A 25,995-nucleotide genomic window follows, 5' to 3' on the forward strand; every position below is an offset into this window, starting at 1 on the left:
TAACATCATTCTAATTCTATTAGCCAATGATTTTGCTTGTTTGGGGGGGCCACACCCAGGGGTACTCAGGGCTTACTCTTGAATCTGTACTCAGGGATCATCCTTGGTAGAGATCGGAGGATCGTATGTGGTCCCAGGGATCGAACACAGGACAACCACAGGCAAGACAAGCACTCTATCCACTATACTATCTCTCCAGTCCCCCATCTCAATGGCTCTAGCTACATTCTGCAATACATTTATTTATTATCTATGTATGTATTTATTTAATTTGCTTTTTGCACCACACCTAGTAATCCTCAGGGGTTAGTTCTAGTTCTGCACTCAGGAATTACTCCTGGTGATACTTGGGGGACAATATGGGATGCCAGAGATCGAACCCAGGTAGGCTGTGTGCAAAGCAAACACCCTACCACTGTACTATAGCTCCATCCCCATAATACATACTTTTATACTAAGTACCAATATCCTAATTTATTTTGAAAACTTTCTGAATGTTCTTTCTGAATTTCTTCAAACTATGGAATTCTTGAAGGTTAGGCAAAAAGACAGCACTTGGGCATTTTAAAAATAATTTTGTGGGCTGGGTAGACAGCTCAGAGATCTGGAGCTCATAACCTGCATATGTATATCACTGGGAGCAGTCCGAAAGCCTCCTGAACTCTGTTTGGGAGATGCTTCAAAAATATTTTTTCCTCTCTTTTGCTTTGTATTTTTAAAATATAGCTGAGATTGAAAAACATTGAATCTGTAGTCTTTTGTTGCTTGACAGCCCAAGTTACCTACTATAAATACTCAGGGGTGCATGTCATTTCAAGTATGCAATTACACAGGCAAACAGACATGTGCACACGTACAGATAAATGGAGAGATAAACTGCTAGGTGATATGTACCATACTGTAAAAAATGTCACCTAAGTTTTGGCTCAAAGTCTACTACCCAGAAGCTCTCCTTCACATCTTCAACAAATGTAACTATCACCCCCAACAACTTAAAAATCAATATTTTCTCTATAGCATTTTATATTGTTTAACATTCTTGTGTTTATTGTTTGTTCTCTTAAAACAATGAACAGTCAAAGAGAGCAGGAGTCTTCCACAGTCTCCTATTATATTACTGATAATTAAAAGAGAAGAGTCTCTAAGGCACAAAGATAAAGGAAATAATACAGCTAGTTATAAAGCAAATTAATGAATAGTGTTGTAAACTGTATGCACTGTATAATTTAATAGATAGTTCCTACTTAAACAAACCTTCTGCAACATAATTTTTACTGACTCAATTGTGTTCTATATTATGGAAATGTAATCATTTACTAATCCTATTACTGCATACTTGTGTTGGTTTTGAAAGTTTTATTATTAAAATTACTTACAATATTTTACAATTCAAATTGCTTCCTTGCGATAAGTGTAGAAGTGCTAGGTTACAGGTTTTTTTAAGTGTTATTTTTGAACTTTTTTACATTACTTAGGAAAAGTATGATAATTTGTATTTCTAACAAGAGTATAAATGCACCAATTAACTTTCCCATATCTCAATGGAAAATACTCTAAATCTTTGATTAATATTAATTTGCATTTCTCTGATTCCCAGACAAATTAAAATTTTCTTTCACTGTTTTTTGAGACATTTGTCTAAAAATATCTCAGTCTCAATTATTTTTTCAGAAGAAGAAATACAAATCTATCAGGAAGAAAAGACATCACTATTTTATGTGATATTAAGTTATGGAAGGGTTGGCCAGATAAGAAAATATTTATGTCACTAAATAATAGAAAATACTTCAGCATTCCTCAATTTTCTCAATAACATTCCCTTTTCTTGGGAACTTGACATCCAATGTACTCTTTCAATACAAGAATAAAAGAAGACTTACTTCCATTGTTTGATATATTGTAAAGGGCTAAGGTTGCATCCTGCATCAGTTAAAGCTTTTTTGTATTGTTCCAAATCAGCCTAAAATAAGAATGATACAACACAATTTTATTCTCATGAAAAAGATTTTTTCCTTATTATTTGATAAATTAAAAAGCTAAGAGTTAAGGCATAAACTTAAATTTGAGGCACCCAAGTAAAGCCTCACTTAAGTGAGTATGCAATATATATGATCTGTTTCAGAAATATCACATATATTATCACAGTATCAGATAATATCACATATATTATCTGACATAAGCACCCAAATCACCTATGAAGCACATTTTATAACCCCTCAGTCCAACAACTTGGTTTTTTTCCTCCAAGGCTGAAATGAGACTGTTTTTCTAAGAACAAGCATTAAGTGAAAACATTTGGCTTGACCAAAAATATTTTAAAACCCAGGATCAAGAAAATGACACTACTGAAAGAGACAACTGAACCAGGATGCCCATCTTTCTTCTTTTTTTTTAATCACAGTGAGATACACAGTTAAAGATTGTTCATGATTAGGTTTCAGTTATATAATGTTCCAACAACCATCTCTTCACCAGTGCACATTTCTCACCATCAATGTCCCCAGTTTCCCACTTGCCACCCCTCCACCCCTGCCACCTCTGTGGTAGCCACTTGGTACTTTTCTTCTTTTTTCCTTTCTTCTTCCCTCCTTCCCTCCCTCTTTTACTCTCACTCTCTTTTCTTTTGAACATTATGGTTTGCAATATAGATATTGCAAAGGTTATCACGTATATGCATTTACCTCCTTTGGAAACTCAGTTCTTGTCCAGAGTTATCATGTCTATTAGTGTCATACTGGTCCCTTCTCTCTCCTAACTTGGCCCCCCACACACTTGTGGTAAGTTTCCAACCACTGACCAGCCCTGGCCCCTGTTTTACCTGATCTTGGATATTGGTCTCATGCTGTTTTTATATATATATAAAACATATATAAATGTTTATATCCCACAAATGAATGCAGTCATTCTATATGTGTCCCTCTACTTCTGACTCATTTCACTCAACATGCTACTCTCCATGTCCAGAGGATTCCCATCTATAGAGGTCAAAATTCATTATTGAATGGCAAGTGTCCTATACTTTTCAAATCAATTTTCTCATTATTGATTTTACAAAATGTTCTGAGGAGTAAGTACAGTTGTAGTTGTCTAAGTCCCATGAGTTTACTGCTCGAGGGTCACTCCTGGTGTTGTTCAGGAGACCTTGTAGTGCAGGATATTGAACCAGCTGAACTCATCCTCTGTCCCCCACTCAGAAGTAAGAATTTTCAACACTTGAATTTAGTTCAAATTCCAACAACTTAAATTCCAACAACTTAAAAGTGGTTATACTGCCAATGAATGGACAGTTCTCTTTATGACAATAAATACTGTGATTAAACTCTGAGCACTAAATAGAACCAGTCTTACCAAATCACTTTTAAGAAAGAAATGAAGTAGCTAGTTGACCACTGTGATTTTTATTTCTACTTTAAAACAAATACTCACAACCCCTGTCTCCCTAAGTAGCCGAAATACAGAGGACATACCTCAGAAGGTGCTTGCTGTGTGCTTATGTAATAGATAAGAAACAGCCTCATTTTATCTTCCGGAGTTCCTGCTACATGGGGGAAAAATAGATTTTTAAGTAAAACATGCATACTTCTGGTTATGTTTACAGTGAACAAACCTAAATAAAAATTCAAGGCATATATAAATGTGACAAGAAAAATATAACTCTTAATTGAACTGATCTAGATTACTGGAACCAAATTCAAATTACAAAATACAAACACGGAAAGAAGATGAAATGCCTGGGTATATACAGGGATGGAATATAGAGGAATCTCCGTATTTGCTTTCAAAATAATTGATAACGTTGACATTTGTCCTTCAGGCTCAAACATTAGAAATGCCAGGATTGTGTTTGCACATATGGGACCAGGCAGTCACAGGGCACTAACAAGGCAAGCACTCTAAAATACTCAAGAGTATAGCTACACTGTGGTTCCTTTGGACATACTTCTTTTCTGCTGTGACTATTCTATTTCTTTCTTTGTGGTGGTGGTGGGGTGGGTGGGCACTGTTTGGGCCATACATGACAGTGTGGAGGTCACTCCCAGAGGTGCAGGGGGGGAATACCCGGTGCCAGGAATAGAACTGAGTTGGACTGCACACAAGGCAAGAACTTTAAACCCCTGTACTTTAAACTTTAAACCTCTCCAGCCTTGTGACTATTTTAAAATCAGTGTTTCCTCACTGAGTTAATCTAATTTAGAGAAAACTTTTAAATATATTTCAGAGGTTCCCCCCACCCTGAAATATTTTTCTTCCTGAAACATTGTTTAAGTTGTTGAAAGATGTTGACCCATTAAAATCAGGAAATTATAAGGGACATAATTACCACCTTAAATTCTTAGATGCCATTTTTAATTGTACTAATTTTCTTTATTAAGATCCTTTGTGGAAGAAGAACTAATTTCAGAATCGTGTGTATTTAACCATTATGTCTCTTTAGTCTTCTGTTTAAAATAGTTCCTTAACCTTTCTCCTTGACTTCCCATTATCTTGATATTTTTAATTACAAGGTAGTTTCTTTTATAGACTTTATCTTACTTATTTTTTTTATCTTTATCTTACTTACTTACTTATTTTTACTTAAGTTTTGTCAGATAGTTTCTTCTTGATTACATTTAGGTTACTGAACTTTGTCAGGAATCCAACCAAATGAAACAGCATACAGGGCTGTATCATCCTGTGTGGTATTTCAGTGTTTTATTTCTTTTTTTGTTTTGCTTTATTTTTGGGTCACACCCGGCTATGCACAGGGGTTACTCCTGGCTCATGCACTCAGGAATTACTCCTGACTGTGCTCAGGGGACCATATGGGATGCTGGGAATTGAACACAGGTCGGCTGCGTGCAAGGCAAGGGCCCTACCTTCTGTGCTATCTCTCCAGCCCCATCAGTGTTTTATTTCTAAAGATACATGATTGTCAGTTACAAAATCTATCAGGCCTTTTCATTATAAAATTAGTTTTTCTATCTTTGTAATTAGTATTATTACTAATTATAAAAGATTAATTAGCAAAATATTAATCCAAGTATGTAAATATCTTGTCCAATTACAATGTATTTAGTCTTTGTGTATGGACTCATAGTTTCCTACTTCATTCTGAGCTATAATTTATTGTTAAAACTTTGTTTTAACACTCAAACGGTGAAATCTAACCACTGGAAGCCTCTTCAGGCTAACTTCTGGCTACATTGTCATGTCCCATCATATTATGAATACTTTCTTGGCTTTCTAACACAACAATTCTAAGTTCAGTTTATACTTTCATCCTCTATATAAATCCTAGAATCAAATTACTTCTCTAGTTGAGTCCTGAAGAAATAGTATTTACAAACTAAACTCTTTCCTATTGAGGCATAGTTACTACTAGTCCTGCATAGCTTGGCTGAACTAAGAAACTTCCAAAACATATTTGTACTTGTACTTAGCTTTATGTATATGTGTCTATATATTTATATTTCTCTATTTAATGTACATATAGTAAAAAACCAAGTTCATACCTGCATCACCAATTCAAATTCAGCATTTTAGGGTTTCTACTTCTCTCCCTTTCGTTATTTATAACTTATTTCTCTGATAACAGGAACATTGACTCCCAGTACATTATTTGATATGGTTATTTATTTAATCAGTGCCTGTAAAATATTCTATCTCTGTTGCCAGTTCCCTGTAGATGCCTTCTGACACCCCTGGGCTCTGAAGCCTACATATCTGGCCATACTTATCATCCCATCTGTGTTGATGCTGGCACTCTGTTTTGAGTTTGTTTATTTTTCCTTTTTGGGTCACACCAACGATGCATAGGGGTTACTCCTGGCTTTGCACTCAGGAATTACCCCCGGCAGTGCTCAAGGGACCATATGGGATGCTGAGAATCGAACCCTGGTTGGCTGCATGCAAGGCAAATGCCCTACCCACTGAGCTATTGATCTAGCCCTGTTTTGAGTTTTTATAAGCTCTGCTGATCCTTTGTCTGAAAACTGCTTCCACATTTCAACCCCTTGCTCCACCAAGTTTTGTTCAACTACCTTAAGTTTTGTTCAAAAACCTTATGTTAATTAACAACCTTCCTTCACTGTACATGTGGGTGCCCTTCTCATCCTGGACAGGTCCCAACACCTTTTTCTGTGAGAAAGTGGAATCAAACTGCCACTTTGCATGAATGTTAACCTCACTTTTTCCTCCTTAATATCTTTAGACAAAAAAAAGTTTCCTAAAGGGAAAAAAAATTCTGATAGCTTTTTAAAATTTATTTCCTTATTTGCTTCACCTTTACTAAGAGATCAGAAGTGATAGATTTAAATATAATTGACATCATTTCACTTAAAAGTAGAAACAGCTTTAAAATGCTAAGCTTGCATCAGAAAAATTTAACTTGTTCATATGGTAAGCAACATTTTTTAATGTAAAAAAATTCTTTAATTATAATTAGAAATTCTGAAAATTAATTTCCAATTTAGTATAAAGTAAAAAACTCATTATTTTACTCCATTTTGGAATAGAACTGAGATATGAATTAAAATCTATTTTGAAATGCTCAACAAATCTATAAATTTAAGAGGATTTTAGAGGTTAAAACCCTACATAGATTTTATGATTATTCTAATTGAAACTACACATAACATATTCTATGTTGTTTTAAGAAATGTTAATTTACAGTTATTTAAATAAATATAAATGGACTGACTACAGAGTTTCTTTAAAAGTGAATTCCCCAAACATTTAAGGCTTTTATTCCACTTTGGAGAATCCAGAAAGAGGATAAGTGAGTTTCTTTAAATAAAATTATTTTATTTCATTGGGACCAGTGCAATAGTATAATGGGTACAGTGTTTGCATTGTATGCAGCTTACCCAGGTTCAATCCCTGGCATCCCACATGATCCCCCAAACACCACGAGGAGAAATTCCTGAGTGCAGGGTCAGGGGTAATCCCTGAGCATTGCCAGGTGTGACCCCCCCAAAAAAAAGCATTATTTACTACACACACACACACACACACACACACACCCCTAAACATTTAAAATAGCTCATAACACTTCTATTCATATTTTATTTAAATTGAATATGCTAGATTTATTTGATATGAAATTTAAATTAACTTTAAATTTATTGTACATACCATCAGGGTCTGATATAATATCTAGAAGAGATTTGTCTAGAGTAGTTTTACTCATTATTTTTTCTTCATATTCAAAATATACATCCAATTTTCTTGCCTGTTTCAAAATAAATGTTAGAATAATTTAGGAACAAATACTTAAGAGTACCCCAACTACACATTTCTATCTTCTACGATAAATTTTAAAAGCAAATGTTCATTTTTAATAGAATTCATTTAAAAATTTCCAGCTCATGATAATACATGGAATATAATAAGATCATATCACATTTGATTTATAACCTCAAAATTAACCCTGCATGTTACATAATAGGAAGGTGAAAAACACATGAGTCACTTATTAATTACCATGCAATGTAAAGTACCTTTAACTACCATGAAAATCACATTATGGGGCTTTATTTTGCATTTTTTAAATTCTCATTTTTTTTTTTTTTTTTTTTTTTGCTTTTTGGGTCACACCTGGCAACGCACAGGGGTTACTCCTGGCTCTGCACTCAGGAATTACCCCTGGCTGTGCTCAGGGGACCATATGGGATACTGGGATTTGAACCCGGGTCGGCCATGTGCAAGGCAAACGCCCTACCCGCTGTGCTATCTCTCCAGCCCCTAAATTCTCATTTTTTATTAAGGAGCCGTGATTTACTTAGCTCACACTATGTTTCTTACAAATGAAAGTCAAGTGGTTATGCTTTTACTTTTTAGTGTGCTAATTTACATATTTTCACCTTCACTGGACAGAAAACCATCTATCTATTTTTAACAATTTTAAAATAAACTTGCTTTTCCTTATAAATTTTACTACTTAATACCTTGAAATTTCAGATAATGGAAAAGAAGTCGAACTTGGAAAAGGTATGATACCTTTTCAATTTAAAATGTCAATTAAAATTATACAAATAAAATTAATCGAGTAGGATCCTACAAAGTAAATGAAATTTTTATTATAAGCATTATCAAGTAGCCACAAGTATACTGCGATGCCAAAAAAGAAAATAAAGAGAGGGAAGGAAGGAAACATTTTCTGTTGAAGGTGTTAACTAAGTAGGTCAAGAAACTGTTCATTAAATTCAAATGCTTAAAACTATAATAAAAAATTAAAATATAGACATGGAAGACAAATAGTATACTATGCTAAGAAACCGCAATGAAATAGTTAACCATTGTACAGGAAGTGATGAATCCTACATTAGTTTTTAAAATTTGTTTTTTAAAGGGGTCACTCCTGGTGAGGTGTGACCTACGAGTGCAGTGTTTGGCCCTGAAGGTGCTCAGGGAACAGTAGGGCCACCCCAATGGTACTCTTGGAATCATGAGATGCCAGAGATAAATCTCAGGACTTTGTACACGCTAGGCACATCATCTACCTCTTGAACTATTTCCAGACCTTGAAATGAATTTTAAAGTGATTGGATGTATGGTAGAGTTCACTTATTAAAGGAATCATATAAGGGCATAATAAGAGTGGAGATTCAAATCACTAAGGAGTGATTTCATCTAAGAGGAAATAAAGATTCACTCAATCCCACCCTGCTGCAGTGGCTTGGCAAGAGCATAGTTTTAAGTAATGGATATTTGATTAAAAACTGAAGCAATATCAAAAGGTATATTTTGAAGTCTCACTCTTCATCCAATCATCTTTTGCCCATTTCTGCCTGGTCCTACAGATAGCTACTTTGATCACTTCTTCTATCATTTCTGTTCCTCTCTGTACATATGAACAAATAAAGAGTGTGTGTATGTGTATGTGTGTGTGTGTGTATACATATATATATATATTTGATATTCCTGTGCTTTCTTATGCAAAATGATAGTGATACTGTTTTGTTCCTTACTTTCACTCAACATATTTTACCTCAATATATAGAGAATATAAAAATCTTCTTTACTAAAAATTTATAACCCTTCATAGCCTCAAATTTACTAACCTTGACAAAATTTTGCTAGTGTAAAAAGCTTCTTTGAATATCAAAGGAGATACCTGAAGTAGTGAAATGGGAAAATGTAAAAAAACAGACAAAATAAATTGAAATAACACCATGTTAGTAACTGGAGGAATGGAAAGGGAGAGATGAGTATCAGATAATTAACATGAGACTGAGTATGAGAAACAAAGTAGTGGGAAAAAAGTTAAAGGAAAAAACTGGGCAACTAAGATAACAGTAGTGGGAACTAGGCTACATGAATGGTAGATTGAAAAAGGCTACTTATCTGTAGAATACAGTAGGAATGTAAGAAGGAATGTGATAAAGTGTTAAAATGAGTTTTAGAATCTCACAATCTGCTTCAACAAACCTCTTCTATTTCATCTTTTTCCCTGAATTCAGTTCCTCTGGTAACGTAAAATCACTGACTTTCTACTGTGTATACATTATTAATACTTTTATGTTAAAAGTTTGGGTTATTCTCTGAAGAGTTTTCAGAATATTCCTCCTCCATCACTTCATCCAAGAAATTCTACTCATTCTTCAAAGTTCATTTTCTCTTCAACTCTTTCAACCTTTCCATTTTATTTCCCCCACCCCCTTGATTCAATCTCCTTCACTGGAAGAATATTACTCCCTCTCTGTAACAACTAAGATAACACATGTTACTCTCCTCCATTTACATGCTACCCTTTGAAAATTGTGAAGTCCTTAGAGTATACCTGATTATAATCACTTAACCCTAAGAATCTAATAACATTTGGCTCACAGTAACCACTGATTAAAGTATTCATTGAATTTCTAAGCTAAGAGGAAAACAAATAGCTCAAGTTGTCATCTATGAAAGTCATAGAAGATAAACTTTCAGAAGATAAACTTTCAGAAGTAAAAAATGTAAGGACACAAGTCTTTACAGCTATTTACTAAATGAATTATACTAAATGCCAGAATGGAATCTTCTGTCTGTACCTCCATGAAATAGTGGCTTGGAGATTTATGTAGATACAGATGTTTGATTCATTTTGCTTTTCTGATGCATTAATTTATTCCCGTTTTAACTTCTAAAAAGCAATGAAAATAAAATCCAAACCAAGTAGTTTGATTGTTAATGGGTATAAATTTATTTTTTGGGATCATACCCTACAGTGTTTGTGGGGCTATGCCTGGCTTTGTTCTCAGGGTCCCTGAAGTTGGGGACTGAAATGGGGTCAGGAACATGCAAGGCAAGCTGCTACCATATGTCCTATCTCTCTGGCCAAGGTATAGAGTTTCTTTTGGACTTGATTAAAATGTTCTAAAATAAAATTGTGGTTGCACAACTTTGATATACTAAAAACCACTAAAATGTATACTTTAAATATAGGTGAATTGTATGGCATGAAACTATGATACATCAATAAAGAGTTAAATAAAAATAATTTAGCATTTAAACCTGCTCTCTGTGAACTATTCTTTCCATGCAGGAGAGAAAGAAGTAGAGATTTTGTAACATGCATAAAAGAATTACTATCTGTTCAGTATTTACTATGTGTAATGTACTTACAACTAAGACTTTCAAGTGTTTATTTTTTTAAACAGAGGACCTTAGACTCCTCTTTCTCAAACCAAATCTTCTGCAGAATCCTAAACATAAAATAGATACAAGTGACCTGTATAATGTGCCTATAAAACAGTACGAGAGAACAGAGTTAAAGAACTATAAACTTAGACTATTTAATTTAGTTCTCCAAATAATATTTTGAGTTTGGAATTGCTAACCCCATTTTAAAGATAGAGAAATACACACACACACACACACACATACAGACATGAATTTATCAAGGTTACCAGAGTAGTAGTAGCAGAAAGATGAGATTCAAATCCAGGTCAGACTTCAATGAACACCACAGAAAAGAGTAGGGAAAATTATATATTCCTCAATTTATTGCTTCCTTTGTATATGCTTTATGAAAGAAAGCATATTTGTCAATTAGTACATATGTGTTATTTTGGTAACACACATAATTTATGTTTATGTGGCAAATGGTTATTTTGGCCAGAGACATAAAACTTATAGGTTCTTTCTCAACTAATTAAAGTAAGAAAAAAATATGAAGCTCAAAATTCAGGGCCCAGAGAGATAGTACAGTGGGCAAGGCACTTGCCTTGCACACAGCTGACCTGGGTTTGATCCCCAGCACCCCAATGGTCCCCTGATCTCTGTCAGGAATGATTCTGGAGTACCAAGCCAGGAGTAAGATTGGAGCAATGCTCAAATGTGACCCCCAAACAACAACAAAATTTTTATGCATAAGTGTAAAGAAAAATACAAAAGGATAATAGACAAAATTAAAAATATGAAACAAAACAATAAGGCTAACATAATAAATCAATTTTGGGTAGGTTCAATAACAAGAACAGACACATATGGAAGTATTACAGAAAGCTAAAGATTACATGGAGTAGAAACTATATCTACTGGATATAAACTCAGAGTTATAAACTTTGCAAAAACTGCTTTGTTCTTTCTTTGGAGGGCCTGAGCAATAGCACTGCAGGTAGGGCACTTGCCTTGCATGTGTTGACCTATTTTCGATGCTCGATACTACCACAAATGGTCCCCCCATCCCTGCCTGGAGTGATCTCTGAGCACAGAGCCAGGAGTAAGCCCTGACACTGCTGAGTGTGGCCCCCACTACCAAAAACCAAACCAAAACAAAAAGGAACGAAGAATCTGACTTTTGAAAATTCTATCATTTTTCTCCAATTTTCAGAGTTATCAGTAATCAATGTGGTCTATGTTTTCTACTTGTCTGTGTACTGTCTTAACATCTGTATTAAATAATATATAGAGATACACATATATGGGCTGGAGCGATAGCACAGCGGTTGGGCTTTCACCTTTCACTCAGCCAACCTGAGTTCGATTCCTCTGCCCCTCTCCGAGAGCCCGGCAAGCTACCGAGAGTATCGAGCCCGCGTGGCAGAGCCAGGCAAGATACCCTTTCATACTGGATATGCCAAAGACAGTAACAATAAGTTTCTCAATGAGAGACGTTACTGGTGCCTGCTCGAACAAATCGATGAGCAATGGGATGACAGTGACAGTGACACATATATATTCATAATCTGTTACGTTTTTCCTTTGGATTGGCAACAGCCTACTGAGTTGAAAAACAACAAAGAGAGGCACTTTTAAAACCTTGTCATTCTCCTTACCATAATGGAAACCTCTTAAAAGTCATCTGAAATGTTCAATATACATAGTTTACCTTTTGAAAATCCATTATCTTGGAACAGTTTGTCAGATAAGCCAAAAACAATTACCTTTTTCTTCCTACAATTGTAGGTTCCCTACCACTTTCCTTCTAGATAAAGGCACCAATTACTTTTGGATTCTTATTCACTATTTGTTAAAAATTTTCGTTTCTCACCTCAGTCTGACTGATTGATGACAAAGTCTTTCTGATTCTTTCCTCTTCACATATTTTGTTCCTATTTTTCAGGCTGTATCTGGCTAAACTGTTCCTCCATTCTTAAAATGCTGTAATAGTCTGTGATGTCTGTTTGTCACTTTTGTGACAACTTCATCAATAAGTTTTCAATTATTTAGGTGTTCATTTTGCTGCATCTTGTACTGGCAAATTTTATTGGTTTACCAATATAAAAATTATGTTTCACAAAACCAGGTAGTACATGAAATTATTTGCCACAGCTTTCTACATAGGTGGCTAAAAATATTCATTCTGGAGCATTTGTCAGAGAGACTTAGAAATTTTGAAAGAAACTCACTCCAATGCTTCATTTCTGTGCAAAGATAGGATAGAACAATGTCAGGTGAAGAATATGATGAATGTGAAACCCTGAGGTGGGGATGTAGTTCAGTTGTAAAGCAAATGCCTTGCATGCAGGAAGATCTGTGCTATATTTCCACATACACACAAGTTTGACATATTTCCATTCGATAGTGAAAATACTATAATTAAAGAAAAATAACTGAAAGGCTATAAATTTAGATCTTTATTTTGAATATTTATAAAATTGTTCTCATGGGAGCCAGAAAGATAGTACAGTGGGTAAAATGCTCGCCTTGCACGTGGTTGACACAGATTCAATCTCTGGCACCCATCTGGTGCCCCCCAGCATTGTTGGGAGTAATCCTGAGCACAGAGCTGGAAGTAACCTCTGAGAACTGCCAGTTGTGACCCAAAATGCCCATCCACAAATTCCTGTCATGAATACATTTTAATGTTATATCATCTTTTAAACTCCCATTTGAATTCCATGATTGTGATATTAAAAGTACGGTATCATTAAAAATCATCAACAAAACCTTGACAAACCAATTCAAGAAAATATTAAATTAAAAATCACGATCAAGGAAGGGGCTGGAGCAATAGCACAGCGGTTTTGCCTTGCACGCTGCCGACCTGGGTTCGATTCTTCTGCCCCTCTCTGAGAGCCCGGCAAGCTACCGAGAGTATCTCACCCGCATGGCAGAACCTGGCAAGCTACCTGTGGCAGTTTTCAATATGCCAAAAACAGTAACAAGTCTCACAATGGAGACGTTACTGGTGCCCGCTCTCGAGCAAATTGATGAGTGAGGAGATGACAATGACAGTGACAGTGATCAAGTAGGATTCATTCCTACTTGCAAAAATACTTTAGCATCCACAAATTAATACAACGCATCAACTAAAGAAAAAAAAACCCAAACATGATCCAATCAATAGACACAGAGAAAGATTTTGACAAGATTTAATGTTAATTGTAAAAATTTTCAGTGATGGGACGAGAGTGGCAGTACAGCAGATAAAGGCACTTGCCCTATACATGGCTGACTTGGGTTCAATCCCCACCATCTTATATGGTCTCCCAAGCACTGTCAGGAGTGATTCCTGAGTGCGGAACCAGGAGAAGCCCCTGAGCATCACTGGTTGTGGCCCCCAAACAAAAACAAATTTCTTCAATGAAATGGGAACAGAGAAACATATATTGCAACATTACAAAAGCCACCTATGATAAATCTATGGTTATCACTATATTTCACAGTGGAAAACTCAAGTTTCCTTTTAACACCAGGCACAATAATGTCCATCTCAAAACTGTAATTCAACACACTATTGGAATTTCTAGCCACAGCAATTACACAAGAAATAGAAAGGACCCAAACTGGAAAAGAAAACGTCACTATTTGCAAATGACATATTCTGCAGAGAAAGTTCTAAAGACGCCACTAAACACACACACACAAACACACACACGAACTCATAAGCCAATACAATAAAGTGAATGGCTATCAGATCGATAAACACAAAATTCTGTTGCCCTTCTATATGTAGACAATAAATTTGAAAAAAAAATTTGAAAAAAAAGTTCCATTTACAATTTTATTAAAAAAACTTAAGGACTGGGGAGAGATAGTTCCAAGTGAGGCTCTGAATTCAATATTGGGCACCACGTGGCCCCCTGAACACCATTGGGCTAGCACTGATGACCTGAGTACAAATCATGAAGCCCAAGCTGATGGATGGATGGAAGTGGCTGCCATGCCTCTGAACTATTTGAGCATCCTTGGAGGTCCAGAAAGTACTTAAAGGGTCAATTTAACAAAGGAAAGGAAAAACTTGTTACTGAAAATTATAAATCATTCTAAAAAGAAAGAAAACAATGAGATGAAAAGTTATTCTGTATTCATAGACTGGAAAGATTAACATTATACAATCATAATAAAAATTACAATCATATTCAAAGAACTAGGTAGATTTTATGCAAACCTTATCAAATCCCAGTAATACTACTCAAGGAAATAGAACAAATGTTACTGAAATTTGTATGGAACCATGAAAGACTGGTCAAAGCAATTCTGAGACAAAATAGAAAGAATAAAAATTCATATTCCCTAACTTCTTTTCAGTTTTAGTGTAAAAAGTTAATCAAAACAGTATAATATTGGTATTTTAAAAAAGACATGAAGATCAATATTCGTGCTTTCAATTGAACTGAGATCCTAACACATATGGATAGTTAATTTATCAGCTGTTATAAAAGGGAGAAAGGAAGACCAGAGAAGTAATATAGTGATTAAGGTGCTTATCTTGTATACAGGTTCAATCCCTGGTGTCACATATGCTTCCCTGAGCACTGCTAAAAGTAATCCCTGAACAAAGAGCCAAGACCAAGTCCTGAACATAGCCATGTATGGCCCAACGCACCCATACCTTCCACAAAAGGAAAGTAAAAGGGAGAAAGAGAAGTTTCTTCAACAAATAGTGCTGGATAGCCACATGTAAAATACCATACATGCAAAATGAAGCCAGATCATATTTCATACTATGCACAAAAATGAAGTCAAAATGGATTGAAGGCATATATGTTAAATCTGAAACCATACAATACATTAAAGAAGGCTAGGCTGATAGTTCAAAGGGCAGGAACACATCTCTTGGCAAGTGTGATGCCCCAGCACAAAATGGCCCTGCTGGGCCCAAGCACGTCTGGCCTGAGCATTGCACCATCAGGCCCGCACTGTCAGTCTGAGGATCACTGGGTGAGGAACCTATTAAGGAGAGACAGGGGCTGATGCAATTGTACAGTGGGTAGGGCACTTGCCTTGCACGTGGATAACCTGGGTTTGCACCCCATATGATCCCCCAAGCCCTGCTAGGAGTGACCCCGAGCATAGAGCAAGAAAGTGGGGAAAAGAGAGTGAGAGCAAGAGCAATCGAGCATGACGGGGAGAGGGATATTTTCATGGACTCAGTGACCAAGAAAAAGTGAAATCTTGCCTTTTGCAATAACATGAATAAAGTTGTCAGGGAATGTGCTAAGTGAAATGAGTGAGAAAAAGAAAGACAATGATTAGATGCTCTCACGTATATGTGGGATAGAGAAAAGCAAAGAAACAAATAAGTGGAAATAAACCTGCAGACTCAGACTGCAGAAGAGAAGTTACCAGAGGGGTAAGAGAATACTAGTGGTGATTGTAATTGTTGGGTGGTGATATATATTTGAAAGAGACAGGAAATTGTACCTGCTAAAATATATAGAGTTGCATAAACCATAATTACTTCAATTTTTTAAAAAATCAAGAAAAGCAAAAATTATATATTTTAGTATATTTAGTATAATTAGTAATTTATTATATATGCACTGTCGCACTGTTGTCCTGTTGTTCATTGATTTGCTCGAGCGGGTACCAGTAAGTAACATCTCCACTGTAAAACTTGTTACTGTTTTTGGCATATTGAATATGCCATGGGTAGCTTGCCAGATTCTGCCATGTGGGTGGGATACTCTCGGTAGCTTGCCGGGCTCTCTGAGAGGGACAGAGGAATTGAACCCGGGTCAGCTGTGTGTATGTATGGCAAATGCCCTACCTGCTGTGCTATCGCTCCAGTCCAATTTAGAGTATCCCGCCCACACAGCAGAGCCTGGCAAGCTACCCATAGTGTATTTGAGATGCCAAAAACAGTAACAAAAAGTCTCACAATGGAGACATTACTGGTGCCCGCTGGAGCAAATGTGATGCGCAATAGGATGACAGTGATACAATGATACAGGGATTATTCACTCTAGGAAAGGCCCAATATAAATGTCTTCTGTAATATGATTATAAAAATACTTTGTTTAGAATAGAAATACCTCCTTTCTAATAAGAAATCCTCTTTAACTTAATCATGTGTTTTTATTCATGGTTGCTAGAAAATTCAAAGCTACATTTGAAAGGGCTGGAGTGATAACATAGCGGTAAGGCATTCGCCTTTCATGCGGCTGACTCATGTTTGATTCCTCCGCCCCTCTCGGAGAGCCTGGCAAGCTACCGAGAGTATCGTGCCCGCACGGCAATGCCTGGCAAGCTACCCGTGGTGTACTGGGTATGCCAAAAACAGTAACAAGTTTCACAATGAGAGACGTTACTGGCGTCCACTTGAACAAATCGATGAACAGTATGACAGTGACAGTGACATTTGAAAATGTGTATACTAAAAGTGTACAGCAATTATCCATTGTATTTATTTTACTGTTTGAATACTGTTGTAAGTGCTATTATGGAAGGTGCCTTACATTTTTTAGAATAAGAAAAAATTATTTAATATGCAAACTTATCCTATAGTTGAGTCCTCCTAAAAACATTTAATGACATTGCGGTGAGTGAAGGTGCAGTAAGTTTGTACACTCACATTATTATAACCTTAGTAATAGATTTTTAAACACAAAAACATTAAAATTATGACTAAAATGACCTACATAATGTTTTCCAAGTACACAAAGTGAGGAGTTAAGAGAGTACAAGTGGGTAAGGTCTTGTGTGTGTCCAACCTGGTTTTGATCTGTGGCACGTAACCACTACTAATGTGCCCAGCACCCTCTGCCACTGTTCTTATGACACCACCAGTACCTAATTATGAGACTCTTAAGAGAAAACACTGCATTTTTCTATACTATTGGAATCTCTTTCACTCTTCTGGTGGGGAGGAGGGACACACCCAGTGGTGCTCAGGGTTTACTCCTGTAAGAGTACTCCGGAATTACTCCTGGCAGTTTTGGGGGAACTATATGGGATGCCAAGGATAGAGCCGGACTGGCTCCACGAAAGGCCTTATCCTCTCTACTATCACTGCTGCCCTCTGGAATCTTTTACTAAAGTAACTTCTAGAATATGTAATTTGTTAAATATAGATAATTTATATAAAAATATTTAATACATTAAATATTTATATGTCTATATAAAATGTAAAAAAACCTTAATATTTACTGAGTTTCCTAAAATAACCCAACAAGTAATGATGTGTTATTTTTCCTCTGCAAATGAATGTCCTATATAACAATTTCTTGAAATCATGTTAGAAAAGGGTATCTTCCTTAATAGTAAAATGATTATTTAAAAACACTTACATAAAATCAACTAACATCCAGCCTACTCATTCTCCATTGACTCACATTTTATTGTATTTATTTTCATGTCAGCTTTATCCTGTTCTCTCTTTCTTTGGGGGAGAGGCTTCTTATTAGGACCGGGGGCCACCAGGATGTCACCCAGCAGTGGTAGGGACTCATGTCATCTTGGGGATCAAACTCAGAGCACTGTCTATGCCAGACATGCATTCCAGGATTCTAATTTATTTATTTTGTCTACAGTCACTATAAGAAAACAGAGTTTTGTGTTTACTGCAGAATTTCATGGGTCTACCACTGTCACTATATCACTGTCATCCTGTTGTTCATCGATTTGTTCGAGCGGGCACCAGTAACGTCTCTCATTGAGAGACTTATTGTTACTGTTTTTGGCATATCCAATACTCACGGGTAGCTTGCCTGGCTCTGCCACGCGGGCTTGATACTCTTGGTAGCTTGCCAGGCTCTCGGAGAGGGGCGGAGGAATCGAACTCGGGTTGGCCGAGTGAAAGGGAAAGCCCAACCACTGTGCTATCGCTCCAGCCCGGGATCTACCACAATACATATAATACAATTAAATAAATAAGTCAGTCTTCTCAAAGCAGAATTCTAATCTCTGCTCTTCAGTGTATTTATAAACTAGTGGAAGAATGTTTGCAAATATTTAGAAATTATGTACTTTACGTAGACATAATAATTATTTACTTACTGTATAACTAAGAGTTACATAACTCAGTTTGGTAGTAGGAATGGAGCCTGGCATTTTTCTGATTATACAGCTGTGAGAACTAAATTTTCAATCTCAAAAACTGAATGATATATGCATGAAAAGTACACTTAACAGTATCTAAATCCTTATACCTTAATAAAAATGGTTTAAAGAATTGGAAAAAAAAATATAACACTGTAGCACTGTTATCCTGTTCATCAATTTTCTCGAGCGGGCGCCAGTAACATCTCTATCATGAGACTTGTTATTGTTTTTGGCATATTGAATACGCCATGGGTAGCTTGCCAGGCTCTGCTGTGCGGGCAGGATACTCTTGGTAGTATCTTGGGATACTTGCCGGGCTCTCCAAGAGGGATGCAGGAATCAAACCCGGGTTGGCCTCGTGCAAAGCAAACGCCCTACCCGCTGTACTATTGCTAAAGAAAATTCACAGAACATCTTAAATCACAAAGTACACAAACTATTAATTGCTTAGAATCTGTTTTCCAATTTCTTGACACTTTTCTTCAACTGTACATATGAATCTAAGACTACCATTTGACATGTAATTACTCAAAAATATATTAATAAATGAAATACTTAACTACATAATCATAGTTTATATTTCAGTGCAACAAATTTTTGCCTAACTTTTCATTTTACATTCATACTTTTCATATTTATTCTTGTACGCAAATTCTCTGTTGAATGTATTTTACCGGGCTATACATATATTCCCATAGGAGATAATGAGAGAGAAAGAAGGAGAGGTGGGGGGGAGGAGAAAAAAAAAGAGAAAAAGAGAGAGAGGGAGAGAGAAAGAAGAGGGAGAGAGAACATACTCAAGAGCTCTAAAAAAGGATAGTAAGTTTTTATTAATGTTAATAGACTTATTTAAAATTAAAAATCCACACTGGTGGTGGGATTGTTGGTGAACACTGTATATCTAAAACTCATCTATGAATAACTTTGTCATCACAGTACTTTAATAAGATAGAATTTAAAAATTAAAACCAAAAAGTCCAGAACTAAATTATATAATCAAAAGGATTAATGGGTTTTTAGATGGGATTATTTGAAAGGGATGTCTAGTTCTGTATTACTATGAAAAGAAATTTTTTTTGAGACCACATGTGGCTATGCTCAGGGATCATTCCTAGCAGGAATCTTACCCACTATATTTCTCTTGAACACCAAAATTTGTATTAATGACTAGATACTAGATGTATGACCTTGGGAAAAATCACTAATTTTCAAGATTCTAGTTTCCTCATTTGTAAAAACAAAAAAATTAATAATGTCATCCTTAATAATTGCATTTCATGTTATATCATGAGGACTAAGAAAATGAACATTTAAGTATTTAAAAAAGCATAACACATGAATACAAGTTCTATTTTGAGGGGAAAGTGAAATTTACCTTTATATGTTCTAAAACAGCAGTGGCAACATTTGTATGGAGATCAATAAGCCTTTTTTTTTCAAGGAGTTCTGGCAAAGAACTATAACAAAAAATGAAAAGTAACCATTAAAATTTCTAACAACAAAACCAATAAAACCCACACCTGGGTGTTTACTCTGAGAAAACTAAGAACAGCAAATCAGTGGCAAAATGACAATGATGTCATTGTCTTAAACTCTTTATTAACTAAATTTAACCTCCCAGGCTTTTATTTATTAAATTTAACCCTTGGCTTGCAAATATATTGTATTTACCTTTTAAAAAAAGTAAAAATTTTTTAAAATTTAAAACAATATGCCTACCACATTATCGTTAATTATTTATTTTTGTTTTGGGGCCACACCTGTCTGTGCTCTGGGCTTATTCCTGACTCCTCGCTCAGGGGCCACTCCTAGCAGGGCTCAGGGGACAATGGGGGTGCAGGGATTAAACTAGATTGGCTGCGTGCACAGCAAATGCCCTATCTACTATACTATCACTCCGACCTGTTTTATTTGTTTTGTTTTGGGGGCCCGCTGGTGCTGTTTGGGCTTACTATTGGCTTTACGCTAAGAGATTACTCCTGGTAGTCTTAGCAAAACATATGGGGTGCTGGGGATCGAACCTGGATTGGCCATGTGAAAGGCAACCATCCTACCTGCTGTACTATCACTCTGGCCCTTCATTATTTCTACCATTTTATTTTGATTTCAAAAGTCGGAGGTTTAGAATGAAACAATTATTGGAAATAAGATTTTATTTAAGATTTCTAAAATACACTGCCCTCTCTAGAGTATCATTCAAAAGTATCAAAAAGAAAAGAGCAGTAATGTTCTTGATAAAAATTTTCATCATCACAACATCACATAAAGTGAAAGCAAATGCTCTGCAATGTAACAGGAAACTAAAATCAACTTGAGCATATTATACATGTAATTTAGTTCTTTAAAGTTAAAGATGTTACTATTTCCTACTCTTAAAATATTGATCAATGTTTAAACCTCTCACATCTATCCATGAAAGAATTCAAAGAGAACAGGGTCCTTACTTACCTAACAGCTGAAGTTAGCTTAGCAGTATTATCAGAAAGCATACTTATGGCCCCTTCATCTTCTCCTTCTAGTCCCTAGAAAGGAAAAAAGGTACCAAGGTCTACTAAAAAGTCCCAAGCCCAAGCATAAATATAATATATTCCAGAGAAGGTATGTGATTCAGAGGTAGAAAATAAGCCCTTTATGTGAGGTCCAATCCCTCACACTGAAAAAATCCCACAATTAACGTACACTTAAGAGTACTGATAAACGGGAAGGTTAAGGTCACCCAGAATAATTCTTTTTTCTCTAAGGAGCAAGCATATGCATTTTAACAGTTATAGAAAAGTTTGTCATCATAGGGCATTTGCCTTGCATATGGCCAACCTGGGTACAATCCCTGGCACCTTATATGGTCCCCTGAGCCCACCAGGAGTGATCTCTGAAAGCAGAACCAGGAGTAAGACCTGAGCACTACCGGTGAAGCCTGTCCCCCGACCCCCCCAAATCATATGTTCAAATGATTCTTTAAAACTTTTTGTTCTCTTATTTGGATTTTTTTGTTTCTTCAGTTTTTTGCTTTTTGTTTTTTTTGGCGGGGGTGCTCTGAGCTTACTGCTGGCTCTGTGCTCATGGATCACTCCTAAAGATGCTAAGGGGACTATGTGGGCTGCAAGAGACTACCTAGGGTCAGCTACATGCAGACAAGGGCTTTACCTGTTGTAGTCTTCCAGATCCTAAATTCCTTTTCGCAAAAGATATCTATGTGAGTTTTAGATATTTTTGCTATTGTTAAAGCAATATTTTTCATTTTTAGTTTTGAGGGAAAAAAATAACTGTGTCTTGTCCTCCTTCAGTTGTCCTACTTCCCTAAAATTCCCTAAGAAAACAAAGAGAAACTTACCATAATGCTTTTAAGTCGTTTGACTTCATCTTCCTGTGCTCTGTAAGAGTCTAGTTCTTGTTGAACTGATTCTGCAACTTCTGGGAATGGACTGAAAGAGTATTACAGAAAAGGAACTAAGCATCTTTGGTGTGAATTTTAAAATACATATAATGATTACTATTTTAAATGTGCCTATTAAGATCTGAATATATTTTCAATAAAACGAACACTTGGTAGAGACAAAATTACAGATTTTTATTATTATTTATGTTATAAATACTACTTAAACGCACATCCGAGGGACTGGGGAGATTACTTCCAGCAGGGTTCAATCTCAACACTACATGGTTCCCTGAGCTCCAATAAGGAGTGACTCCTGAATGCGGAGCTAGGAGTAAGCATTAAGCATTGTCAGGTGTGGCCCCCAAACCAAATAAAATAAAATAAAATAAACCTTAAGAAATATGGATGGCAACTCTGTCTAATACCTGCTCTTTGTTCCAAGTGAGTGCAGTTTAGCAGTAATTTTTTTTATGTCAGTAATTAGTTATGTCACAAATTTATAGATTTGTAGCTCAGGTAGAAAAAAGTGTCACACAGTAATAAAGTTGAATAAATCTAAGTGAAAATATGTTGCCGGGGCTGGAGAGATAGCACAGCGGGTAGGGCGTTTGCCTTGCACGCGGCCGACCCAGGTTCAAATCCCAGCATCCCATATGGTCCCCTGAGCACCGCCAGGAGTGATTCCTGAGTACAGAGCCAGGAGTAACCCCTGTGCATCGCCAGGTGTGACCCAAAAAGCAAAAAAAAAAAAAAAAAAAAGAAAAAAAAGAAAATATGTTGCCTGTGAAATGTGCGTTTTTCATTTATAGCATTAGTGTTGGTGAGAGGATTTTTTTTTTTACCCTACAGGATGGTGTCAACAGCAATGAAAGAGGAACCTTTACCCCTTCCTCAGCCCTGAAACGTGGTTACATTTGACAAAAAGTCAGCACATTTCATCTAGTGGAAACTAACAGAAATGACAGCAATTCCTGAAAATACTTTGAGGAATACAATCTGCATTCATAAAGCAAATATGAGCACTAAGCTGAGCTCCAGCAGAATTTATGCAGACAAAAAAACCCAAAACAAAACACAGTTTTGAGGTCTCAGCACTACACTGAGGAGACAGAAGCATTTGTTCCACATAATTACAATGGACGGAAACTGTCTTGACAGCAGGTTCTCTCAGGACCCTGGTGTCATCTATAAATTGTGCTGGTTGAATGAAATGATCCTTTCAATATCCAGTGTCTTCAGATTTCAAGGCTAATGGAGAAAAATAACTACTTCTATTTCCTGAATGATTACTATATGACAAATATTATACTATTTTTTTGGTTTTGTCTTGGTTTTGGGCTGTACCCAGTGGTGCAGGGGGGTTACTCCTGGCCATCTACTCAGAAATTCCTCCTGGTGGTGCTCAGGGGACCATATGGGATGCTGGGGATCAGAATTAGGTCTCTCTCTCTTTTTTTTAATTCTCTCATTTAATCTTCACTACAGTGATGATGATTAGTAGTTAATTTAGTTAAGACTAGGGATTCTGGGGCTGGAGTGATAGCACAGCGGGTAGGGCGTTTGCCTTGCACGCGGCCAACCCGGGTTCGAATCCCAGCGTCCCGTATGGTCCCCTGAGCACTGCCAGGGGTAATTCCTGAGTGCAGAGCCAGGAGTAACCCCTGTGCATCGCCAGGTGTGACCCAAAAAGCAAAAAAAAAAAAAAAAAAAAGACTAGGGATTCTGAGCCAGAGCGATAGTACAGCAAGTAGGGTGTTTGCTTCGCACAAAGCCAACCTGGGTTTAATCCCTGGCATCCTATATGTCCCCTGAGCACCGCAAGAAATAATTATTGAGTATAAAGCCAATGAAATTTCTTATTCTTCATTATTCTTTAAGAAAATATATACTACAGAAGAGAAATATAGTACTCAAAATACAATTATAATAGCCCTTAAAATTGCCATACTCAGAAGGAAGTAACTTTTATTTGAAGAGAAAATAAAATATTTATTATAGCAATGTGATTTGCCAAGTGTTAGAAAAAGCTGTAAGTGAAAAAAAGACAAACATGCCCCCAAACCCAAGTATATCGACTAATTCTATATTCTACTTCTTCTTTTTGATATGTGAGGGAAAAGTAAAACTCTAACCATATAAAGAATACAGACGATTTATAAAGGGATAAAAATAGGTAACAAAATAGTCAAGACTAAAATAGAGAACATAGTTCCAGTATTTGTTGGTGAGCTAAATCTTTTTTCTCTCATAAGAAAGATTTCTTTGTTTAGAATAATTTCTTGCCCATAAAACTACTAGTTTAACTCTTTAAATGGTAATTTGGCTTATGAGGTACCCTAAACTTTAAGGAGACATAATGCATGGGATAGGTGTATTTGCCCATAATAAATCAAATGACCAGTCACAATTTTTCCAACTATTCCTAATGTACTTTGAATAAATCTCTGGTTTTCAAGGTTAAGTATCCCTCTCAGATATCTAAAACTATGAAGTGAAACACAAAGGGAAAAAAAATCACAGCCCAAATGTTGCTTTAAGACAAAATACATTTTTTTTGGGGGGGAAGAGAGGCATACCTGTAGTGCAAGGGACTGAATCCATGGCTCCCACATCAAAGTATGCATTCTAGCCCATTGAGCTATCACCCCAAATTTAAAAAAAAAGTAATGAAAAGCATAAATAGTTTCTAAAGGGTCTATGGTAATAGCAACAAAACTTAAAAAGATGACCTAAAAAATTTACTAAAACATTTTGAAGCTTAGTAAAGGGAAAAGATCCCTAGAGCATGCAGTAAAAAAAAAAAAGAGAGAGAGAAAGAGAGAAAGAGAGAAAGAGAGAAAGGAAGGAAGGAAGGAAGGAAGGAAGGAAGGAAGGAAGGAAGGAAAACATCCTAGGAATTTGAAGAAGTCAAGCAATAAGATACATGATCTATGTAACTGTACAGATGAAGTGCCACGACATTTCTGATTTTTTAAAAGTCAAATTCATTATGTCAGATAACATCTTCATATCTTTATAAGGGGCAACTGATCTCTTACTATTACTTACCTTCCTTTATGTTTCTGCCAAAACTTATCAACAGGGGTCAAATCATAAGACTTCTTGTTTTTCCTCTTTGGCCTTGCACCAGCTGGAGAATTTTCCATCCCTGAGGATTCTTCCAAATTAACTCTATTTAAGTGGAAATCCTAAGGAAAAGTTATTGCTTTAAATAATTTTATGAATCAAAGAAACATAATATTGTCTATAACAAAGAAAGAATAAAACATAAATTCTTAATGCCCTTGCTAGTATTTCCAAGGAGAAAAAAATCTGAAATTTAAGACCTTCCAAACTCATTACAAATGAACTTTTACTTAATGTATTTTAATTGAAGTAGTAGTTGTATATAATTAAAATTTCAAGTTAATATATAAAAACCATATTAAGGGTCCCATTTATCCTTCAAAAAATTATCTTTGCATGTAAGAAAACTTACACATATCCTTTTAAAGACTGGGAGTACATATTTTTATATATTACTTTTAGTCACTAAATAGTACGTACATTTAAAAGCTTTTATTATATCTTTATGTACACAGTTACCTCATGGTACTCAATATTTGGCTCTCTTTATAAAAAGTGAAATTATATGACTGTGATACAATCAACATTCTAAGGTTCAAGTTTTTAAATAATAACTTCTATATTTTATCAAGTTATATATGACAATAATCCTTTTTTATTAAAAAAAGGTCATTACTATTAAGTCTAGGTACAGAAGCCATATCCTCTGTAACTCTCACATTCTTATTTGTTTTGGGGCCACACAGTATAGTGCTCAAGGGGATCATATATGGTACCAGATATTGAATTCAGAGGTCAGTGCATGTAAGGCAAATGCCTTACCTGTTGTCCTACCTCTATGGCCCCTCAAGCTCTTCATAACAGCTTGTTACCTTGCCCCTTTC

The 25,995-nt window shown here is 35.9% G+C and overlaps 1 protein-coding gene across 2 annotated transcripts in view; it reads right to left on the bottom strand.

Moving 5' to 3' along the window:
- SCFD1 (sec1 family domain containing 1) overlaps window positions 1–25,995 on the bottom strand; it is a 102,275-nt gene that overhangs the window by 35,339 nt on the left and 40,941 nt on the right. For both annotated transcript variants that reach the window (XM_004617786.3, XM_055133041.1), the window contains 7 exons: window positions 25,094–25,233; window positions 22,001–22,091; window positions 21,118–21,191; window positions 20,045–20,126; window positions 7,114–7,210; window positions 3,468–3,538; window positions 1,881–1,960 (listed from right to left, as the gene is read on the bottom strand). In XM_004617786.3, the coding sequence (XP_004617843.2) occupies window positions 1,881–1,960; window positions 3,468–3,538; window positions 7,114–7,210; window positions 20,045–20,126; window positions 21,118–21,191; window positions 22,001–22,091; window positions 25,094–25,233 (635 nt within the window). The remainder of the gene's footprint in view (window positions 1–1,880; window positions 1,961–3,467; window positions 3,539–7,113; window positions 7,211–20,044; window positions 20,127–21,117; window positions 21,192–22,000; window positions 22,092–25,093; window positions 25,234–25,995) is intronic.

This window comes from Sorex araneus, chromosome 3, assembly GCF_027595985.1.
Source record: "Sorex araneus isolate mSorAra2 chromosome 3, mSorAra2.pri, whole genome shotgun sequence".
NCBI classification, from domain to species: domain Eukaryota; kingdom Metazoa; phylum Chordata; class Mammalia; order Eulipotyphla; family Soricidae; genus Sorex; species Sorex araneus.